General features: G+C 40.1%; 1 protein-coding gene across 1 annotated transcript; it reads right to left on the bottom strand.

Moving 5' to 3' along the window:
* Positions 1-525: 525 nt before the first annotated feature.
* Positions 526-9,484, bottom strand: LOC139455294 (corrinoid adenosyltransferase MMAB-like). Its single transcript, XM_071236846.1, has 9 exons — positions 9,353-9,484; positions 8,654-8,709; positions 8,405-8,498; positions 6,151-6,208; positions 5,511-5,583; positions 4,562-4,659; positions 3,252-3,316; positions 1,425-1,484; positions 526-661 (listed from the first exon to the last, which is right to left on the bottom strand). The coding sequence occupies exons 1-9, from the start codon at positions 9,421-9,423 to the stop codon at positions 553-555; spliced, it is 684 nt and encodes a 227-aa protein (XP_071092947.1). The 5' UTR covers positions 9,424-9,484; the 3' UTR covers positions 526-552.
* Between the last annotated feature and the right edge of the window lie 221 nt (positions 9,485-9,705).

The raw sequence follows: 9,705 nt of genomic DNA, 5'->3' as shown, positions 1-9,705 counted from the left end.
GGACATAACTCTAATAACCACTGGTGTCCCTACGATCGAGCCCAGGAATTCCAGCCAAGTTCGGCAAGGTAGAAACTGGACTTTTCAAGTCAGGTAACCCCCTTGCCTCGGGAAGATGGATCCACAGTCACCAAAAGCATGTTTATGCAATCAATTGTTAAATCTTACTTGCAATATCAATTCTTTTTCAGAATCAGATCAATAAATGTGTACAAGTGTTTTATAACTGATATAGTTCTCATAAAGGTAAATGGCTCTAGCTCTTAGTAACTTTAGACATTACTACACACACCACTTGCTGCTCAAATTCTGAAGACATAACTGGAGATGGTACGGTACACCAATCACTAAAGGCCTTGACCCCACTATAGTAAATTTATTCCAATGCATCCCTTCTCCTTCAAGAAGTTTGTTATAGCACACACACTGGTTGAGTGAGGTCACAGCGACCTATACCCATCTGTTGAGAGGTCACAGTGACCTTGGCCTACTCATGACCTATCCCCATCAAGGGTCATGCTCCTTCCTGTTGATTTTCTCATCTTGACTCCATCAAGGGTCGTCCTCCTTCCTGCTGACGTCCGGTCTCCTGTAGATCTTCTCCATCCTCCCTTCCTTCATGCAAGTGTAGCGTGCCGCAGTGAACAGGAAGTCACTCAGTCTGGTCACATAGCAAAAGCCAAACGTTAAATATCATATTTTCTGTCCTACTTGAACAGTTTCTCAATCCTATAACTTCCTAAAATAAAATGCCAGAGCTCAAAGAACCATTCTGAGCCAACAATTCTTGCAAGATTGATTGTTTGTTTTTGATTGCCACATACAGCAATATTCCAGCTATATGACGGTGGTCTGTAAATAATCAAGTCTGGACCAGACAATCCAGTGATTGTCACCATGAGCACCTATCTACAGATTTGGGATACGATGACATGCTTTAACCAAGTCATCGAGCCCTACCACCTGATCCTGTTAGTCGCCTTTACGACAAGCATGGGTTGCTGAAGACCTATTCTCACCTGGATCTTCAAGGGGCTTCTAGCACGACATTGAGAAAGTCCCCTATAACACGTATAATGGAATTTAAAATAAAACTAACAACTTATGCACCAACAACCTCAGTTAAAACTCAGTCAAAAAGACAAAAAGACAAAGAGACACACTTGGTTGAGTATAAAAAAATAAAATAAAAAAATATGGAAATAAAAATGCCTCATCCACACATTCAAGGGAAAATATGACAGCAAATTAGACTGTTTTTATTGCCCGTAAAACATGAAACATGACACTTGATGAGAGATTAATTGTGTTATTACAGGAAACATTATCATTCAGTCCTTCCTTATTAGTATGTATTATCAATGATGTTTCATGTTTACTTCACAAAGTAACACTTTTCAGATCTGACATAATATTGGACAAACCTGTTCAGGAACTTCAGAGCTTCTTCTTCAATTTCCCCATCTCTCACCATAGGGGTCACACTGAAACAGACACTCAGACCATGAAGTAGGGCCTGCTGTCGCCCTTGTGAATACATCTTCCCAAGGTAAGAGAGTTAACTGACTATTAAAGTCCAGTTTCCACCCTAACCGAACTAGGCTGATATTATGGAGTTACATTTTGGCTGGACTAATGAGTCTATGCATAGTCCAATCAAAATCATGCAACGAAATCGAAATCCGGTTCGTAAATTGTCATGCAGATTTTGGTCAATTTCAGGATTTGCAAAGCATGTGCACTGCCAACTTGTCAACAGATATTTTCAGAATCTTTTCATGTTTTTGATCAAGGTGCTCACATGATTTGATGCACTTCGCGATGTAAAACTTGTTTTATCGCAATATAGATCTTGATTAGTGATAAGATCGTCTTGACTGGGCGCCGCCATTTCGTTTGAAGAAAATGCAAGTAGTACGAGAGGGGGAATCTGATTGATCCTTAGGAGAGGCATAGAAGGAATATAATGCGTAATAGCCACCGGTGGCGCTACAATCGAGCCCAGGAATTCCAGCCCAGTTCGGCATGGGTGGAAACTGGACTTTTATAGGAAGAGAGTTAGCAAGTCTTCTTGTCATGGTCAGCAATATTACAGACATGTATTCGAAGCCTTCAATTAATCAAACACTGACCAAACAAACTTGTGTTTGATGATGTGAGCTACAATCAATACCTTCAGTATGTGATGACACACTTTCAAATATTCCGTGTCACAAGTCACAGTACAAAGCATATATATAATGCCATTTCATTTGGTCCTTCTTGGGAACCTGAATAACCATGGCAACGTATATAGATTAATTTGGCAGTCATTGACAATCCTTTCTCGTGTTATTTTGTTATCACAAGACTCAGAACCCTGGTCAAACAGAGTGGAAGGTCGGTGAATTGATCCCTGGCTGCATCATACCAGAAGACGTTAAAAGATGGAACTTGTTGTTACCCTGCCTGGCACTCGGCATTTAGGTGAACTCCTCCCGAGTGGTAACCTGCAGCATGGTATCGCAGAGGGCTAGCATTATAAAACCAACATAAGCTTGTACAAGTACAAGCAACCCCACACTCAATGTGCATGCACATCACTATATAAATGAAATAAACCCCATTTCACTTCACCTCTTATGACAAGCATGAGGTACCGAGCACCTCGTCTAACACAGATGTGGAGACTGGTCACACTAGGGGTCAGTGCCGCATGCTTGTCATGACAGCTCAATTCACTTCACCTCTTATGACAAACATGAGGTACCGAGCACCTCGTCTAACACAGATGTGGAGACTGGTCACACTAGGGGTCAGTGCCTCATGCTTGTCATGACAGCTCAATTCACTTCACCTCTTATGAGGGGCTAGGGTGGCCCAGTCGTCTAAGGCGCCGCGATTTGCTGTGCAGAGTTGCGTCCCTTGGGCCAGAAACATATGATTGTGGGTTCGAATCTCGGTTCGCCCCAGTTATGTTTCTTTTTTTTGTCAGCACCATACCCGTGCTCGTGGGTTTCACCGAAGTGGTAAACGTCTGAAACCTGCAGCACTTCGGGCTTTCCTCCCACATTAAGCTGACATGCTGCGATATGACTGGAATAATGTTAAAAGCGGCGTTAAACCGAACTCACACACTCACCTCTTATGACAAGCATGAGGGACTGACCACCTCGTCTAACACAGATGTGGAAACTGGTCACACTAGGGGTCAGTGCCTCATGCTTGTCGTGACAGCTCTGTGAGTGGGGATTGGTTGGCTAGCTACTTACCTTCGTTCAGCTCTCCGGCAGATGGCGCGTGCAACATGCAGTGAGGCGGATGTCTTCCCTCCCGACTGAAATCATTGTGAAACAATACACTTGGATGCTTCTGATAGGCAGTCATCTAGAACATTATCTCTGTACAGAATAAAATACAATACCTCTATCATGGAATAACATTACTATTTACCTATTAACTCTAGGAATCTGTGTGGCCAGTCCACATCTTGTAAAAGCCCATACAAGTTGGACAGCTGGAGACAGAGCTACAGGTAAGCAGCGTTTTAGCGTAAAATACCCCAAAAAACATTCAAAACCCAATTACTTTCAGTTAACTTGCGTACAGAAATGCATGCATTAAATGAAAAACTCAAATGTATAAAAACAGCTCACGTAAATACCTAATGAAGCTTTTCAGCATGCATACAAAGTATTTCCGAAACACAATTACTAGCTAATTTATTTTCCGAGTCATGCCTATATGTTTAGAACAGTTATATACATCTAAAACATTATTTCATTTTTTTTATAATCTTAAAATGTTCACTAATTTTGGGAAATACCCAATAGAGTGATGAATAGATGAGTGAAAAAATATTGGTTACCCAACGAAAAAAGTAATAACCCAATTTAATAGAAACCCTATATAGAGTAAAAACTCAATTGCTCAAAAAGTTATCTGGAGCTCTGATGAGATAATTATGCTTGATAAGACTTCGCTTTCTTATTACGTCCCCACTGACTGTCGGCACTTGATGTCAACAACACTGACTGTCGGCACTTGATGTCTACAACACTGACTGTCCACATGAGGGAACAACACACATCTCATTCAGGCCTATAAACATGTTAAATCGTTATATAGCTTTGTCACATGTGTCAGTAGCAGGGTGTTGGGCATTTAATGAGCTGATCATTCACAGGGTTAGAAACTAACAGTTTTTGTCCACTAGTCCTTATAATGATAACATATAGCAAAACCCTTAAAATGGGCCAATTTCTACTAGTCCTTAGGATACCTTTACTATTGGGCAGTTTGGTAAGGACTACAGGACCAGTGCCAATTTCTAACGCTGATTCATATACAAGTCTATTCAGGCAATCCTGTACACCTGGCCTGGGGCACCTACAACTCAAACTGAGCCAATCACCATCACCTCATTTTTACATTTTATACCAAAACATACTCTCTATCAATAATGTTAATATCAGCAGTTCTTATGATTAGATCAAGCAGATGACTTGGTGATACTTGTGATTAATGTCATAACAATATCTGCATGATCAGCAAGTTACAACACTCAAATAGAATTACATACAGGCAAGATGAAGTTTTCAAGGGGAGGTAACTCTGCTGACAGGGCATCAATCCAGGCCTCCACCTGCTGAACGTACTGCTTGCTGAACTCGGTCCTCTCTGTGGACATAGTGGGAACACAAACATGGAAGGAAGCTAGGAGTATCAAGCCTGAACAACACCTGGCAAAGTTTAAATAGAACAAGTGTGTAGTCGACGAAGTCATCTATATCCCCCGCCCATTTTAACACGTTATTGTCCAAAACCAGGCAACTGACCCAACATTTCTCTTAGCCCATGTCAAAATAGCTGCAATGGAAATTCTAAAATAAAAATTTTTAAAGTGCAAAATATCAAAAGGCACCAGTTCAGTATGTGCCTGGTAGACATGCAAGGTTTTGTAAGAAAGTATGTACAGTTTTTTTAGTTACGCTCCGGAAACGAACACCACCCTTATAGAACCTAAGTCCAACTTGTTGCCATGGAAACTTAAAAAATAAAACTATCTAAAGTTCCTATTTCGGGACACAAGCACACACGGAACCAATTTCAATATCCCCCACCCCAACAAAGTTGCAAAGATTATCTGCAGAAAATTATTTTGTTTTCACCAGATAGTAAATGCAATCCTTCCCTTTCCGTATTGTGTGTGTGTGTGCGTGTGTGCGTGTTTGCGTGTGTGTGTGTGCATGTGTGTGTGTGCATGTGTGTGTGTGTCTGCATTTATGTGTGTGCTGCCCTGCATTTTGTACCTGTGTCTGTGTATGTGTGTCTGTGTGTGTCTGCATGCCTGCATGTGTGTCTGTGTGTCTGCACGTGTGTGTGAGTGTGTGTGTCCTGCATTTTGTATCTGTGTGTGTGTGTGTGTGTGTGTCTGTCTGTCTGTCTGTCTGTCTGTCTCTGTGTGTGTGTGTGTCTATGTCTGTGTGTCTGTCTGTCTGTCTGTCAGCTGCCCGGCACCTTGTACCTACTTGTATGCGCTGCCCTGGCGGACCCCCTCGGTGTAGCAATGCAGGATCCCACATCTTGCAGCATACACTGGATCTGTCAGGGTAAACAGTGAAGAGGCTGTAAGCCAGCAATAGGACAACCAGTTAGATTTTCAAGTTAGAGCCTGTAGCAAGAAAATTGGGACACAATTCACACAAACATTATTTTCTCGCTATTTTCTTACATTTTATAGTATTTTAGAAATTCCAATCAAATCCATAATGTAAATATTAGTATAAAAGATATGTGTCTCTTTTTGGTTCTGTCATTACAGTAAGTGAATATGTTTTACAGTGCTTTTAACAATATTCCAGAAATGCCATGGCAGGGTACTCTCAATTGGGCTTCATGCATTGTACCCATATGGGGAATCAAACCCAGGCCTAAGGTGTGATGAACCGACTGCTTCACCACTAGGCTACCCCACAGCCCCTGTCATCAGTAAAAGACAAATTTGCAAAACTAAAACAGGAGTTATTATCATAATAACCTTTGTTTTTCATTTCAAGATTTAGAAATTCTGTTGGGAATGCCTACCGTCATTTGCTGTCAACTTAGGTCAGTTACCGACCTCTGAGAAGTTGCTTTTCCCTCCATTTGACTATCTTAACAAAAACTCACTTCCTGTAGCTTATCGATGACACTGTGCCCTGCGTCTTCACAGTATTCACTTGCCAATCTGCAACACATTATCGTAGCAGCGGTTAATACAGTGAACCACTTCCAAAATTTAGCAGCTGTCGCAATCCTTGCAACACATTATTGTAGCAGCGGTTAATATTGTGAACCACTTCAAACATTTCAGCAGCTGTCACAATCCTTGCAACACATTATCGTAGCAGCAGTTAATAAATACATCGGTGAACCACTTCAAACATTTCAGCAGCTGTCACAATCCTTGCAACACATTATCGTAGCAGCAGTTAATAAATACATCGGTGAACCACTTCAAACATTTCAGCAGCTGTCGCAATCCAAGGACAAACGCTAGCTGTACTTTGAGTTTTTGTTCAAAACAAGGAAGAACTTCAGAATATGAACTTCATCTCCAAAACTCAGCCTAGTCTAGTAACATGGTTCACTAATATCGTCATTGTCGAGGTTGTGCTTTCATCAATGATAGTTCTTTTACATGAGGTACAGTACCTGGTTGTTTGTCAGCCTGTGAAACGAGAAGGAGTGTAATGCTTGGTTTGTGGTTGTGATGGGGGAACGTGACTTTCCTAACATTGAACATGACTTTCCCTGTGGCTGAACATGTCTTACCACTAGTTGAACATGTCTTACCTCTACTTGAACATGTCTTACAACTACTGGAACATGTCTTACCACTACTGGAACATGTCTTACCACTAGTTGAACATGTCTTACCTCTAGTTGAACATGTCTTACCTCTAGTTGAACATGTCTTACCACTACTGAAACATGTCTTACCACTACTGAAACATGTCTTACCACTAGTTGAACATGTCTTACCTCTAGTTGAACATGTCTTACAACTAGTTGAACATGTCTTACCACTAGTTGAACATGTCTTACCACTAGTTGAACATGTCTTACCACTAGTTGAACATGACTTACCACTAGTTGAACATGTCTTACCACTAGTTGAACATGTCTTGCCACTAGTTGAACATGTCTTACCACTAGTTGAACATGTCTTACCTCTACTTGAACATGTCTTACAACTACTGGAACATGTCTTACCACTACTGGAACATGTCTTACCACTAGTTGAACATGTCTTACCTCTAGTTGAACATGTCTTACCTCTAGTTGAACATGTCTTACCACTACTGAAACATGTCTTACCACTACTGAAACATGTCTTACCACTAGTTGAACATGTCTTACCTCTAGTTGAACATGTCTTACAACTAGTTGAACATGTCTTACCACTAGTTGAACATGTCTTACCACTAGTTGAACATGTCTTACCACTAGTTGAACATGACTTACCACTAGTTGAACATGTCTTACCACTAGTTGAACATGTCTTGCCACTAGTTGAACATGACTTACCACTAGTTGAACATGTCTTACCACTAGTTGAACATGTCTTACCACTAGTTGAACATGACTTACCACTAGTTGAACATGACTTACCACTAGTTGAACATGTCTTACCACTAGTTGAACATGTCTTACCACTAGTTGAACATGTCTTGCCACTAGTTGAACATATCTTACCACCAGTTGAACATGTCTTACCACTAGTTGAACATGTCTTACCACTAGTTGAACATGTCTTACCACCAGTTGAACATGTCTTACTACTAGTTGAACATGTCTTGCCACTAGTTGAACATGTCTTACAACTAGTTGAACATGTCTTACCACTAGTTGAACATGTCTTACCACTAGTCGAACATGTCTTACCACTAGTTGAACATGTCTTACCTCTAGTTGAACGTGTCTTACTACTAGTTGAACATGTCTTACCACTAGTTGAACATGTCTTACCACCAGTTGAACATGACTTACCACCAGTTGAACATGTCTTACCACTAGTTGAACATGTCTTACCACTATGTCTTACCACTACTTGAACATGTCTTACCACTACTTGAACATGTCTTACCACTAGTTGAACATGTCTTACCACTAGTTGAACATGTCTTACCTCTAGTTGAACATGTCTTACCTCTAGTTGAACATGTCTTGCCACTAGTTGAACATGTCTTACCACCAGTTGAACATGTCTTACCACCAGTTGAACATGTCTTACCACTAGTTGAACATGTCTTACCACTAGTTGAACATGTCTTACCGATAGTTGAACATGTCTTACCACTAGTCAAACATGTCTTACCACTAGTCGAACATGTCTTACCACTAGTTGAGCATGTCTTACCACTAGTTGAGCATGACTTACCCTATGGATGAAGACAGTTCATCTGTGGTTCCCAGAGCAATGAATATGTCATCATCCTTCGGGCGTCGCTCACCAGTAAATGTGGCAGAGGTTCCTGTATGTTGAAATAACACAAGAAATAAGAAAAAACAATGCCTGAACTTCTTGGAGTTTTCTGTAGTTAATTCTCACATTACTCACAAGTTTTAAAAAATGGAATCCTTTAAGCTATTCACAAATCTTAATTCAACACAATAAAAAATGTCATACCTTTATCGCCTGTTCTGGTGTAGATCTTTGTATAGCTTCTTTGAAATTTGACACATCTGAAGCAAAATTACCTTGGGTAAAAAAGTTTCCTTGTAATTTGTTTATTGCACCAGGGATTATCAAATATCTTAAAATAATATTGATTTAGGTAAGGTTAATGTTTTATTATATATAAGAAGCAACTTGTCCGAATCTTACAACCAGAATCTACTATCTGTAACTATTGAATAAAATCAATCATCTATAACAATACAATTTATTGACTGACTGAGCGCTATCCTGCTGTGTATGCAATTAACTGACTATTGGTCATATGCATTGAATATCACCTTGATGTCATGCTGACAAAAATATATTGATTCTGCCATTGTCATGTTTAAATGAGTTCATTGTTGTGACATTTGTCTATAATTATTCGGTTTAAAACTAACTGACCACTGACCAAACAAAATTTGCAAGGGCCACGAAATTTAATGCACATGGGCTGAGAATAGAAAATCAGTGAAGATTAGTCCGTTGGTGAGACGACAGTCGGCTATGGCCGGTAAACTGCGCTATTGCTTAAAACTGGTGAGCGTTTAAACTAATTAAACGCGTAAATAAACAGCTGAAGCCAGCGATGGACAACCGGTGTGAGATTATTAAATCAGCTTCACTGAGACTAGCTGCTACCATTGTTAATCTATACGCCAGGCTTACACAGTAGCTTGACATGGTGCTTTTCGTGCCGCAGAAAGCAGAAGTGATGAATATTTTAGCAAGAGCCTCATTGTCTTAGTTGTACTATCAGGTTCGAGGAAAGCAGACGAATTTACAAATTTCGCATGGGCGCTGCCATGTTGTTTGTTATTATACTACTTCCCTTACAACTTATCCCAAAGTCATAAAAATCGTGTAATTAATGTGAATATGATTTCACATCAATTTTGTCAGGAGTTTTTTAAGAGAAACTAAATCACGATACATATGTTCATGGTAAAATCATCTATATGTTGCTATTTCAAATCGGACACGATATGAAACTGACGCCTAAGAAAACATATATAAAAAGG

Source organism: Haliotis cracherodii, unplaced genomic scaffold (genome assembly GCF_022045235.1).
Source record: "Haliotis cracherodii isolate W230 unplaced genomic scaffold, xgHalCrac1.p SCAF_11, whole genome shotgun sequence".
Classification (NCBI taxonomy): Eukaryota; Metazoa; Mollusca; class Gastropoda; order Lepetellida; family Haliotidae; genus Haliotis; species Haliotis cracherodii.
This window is presented reverse-complemented; position numbering and strand designations above follow the sequence as displayed.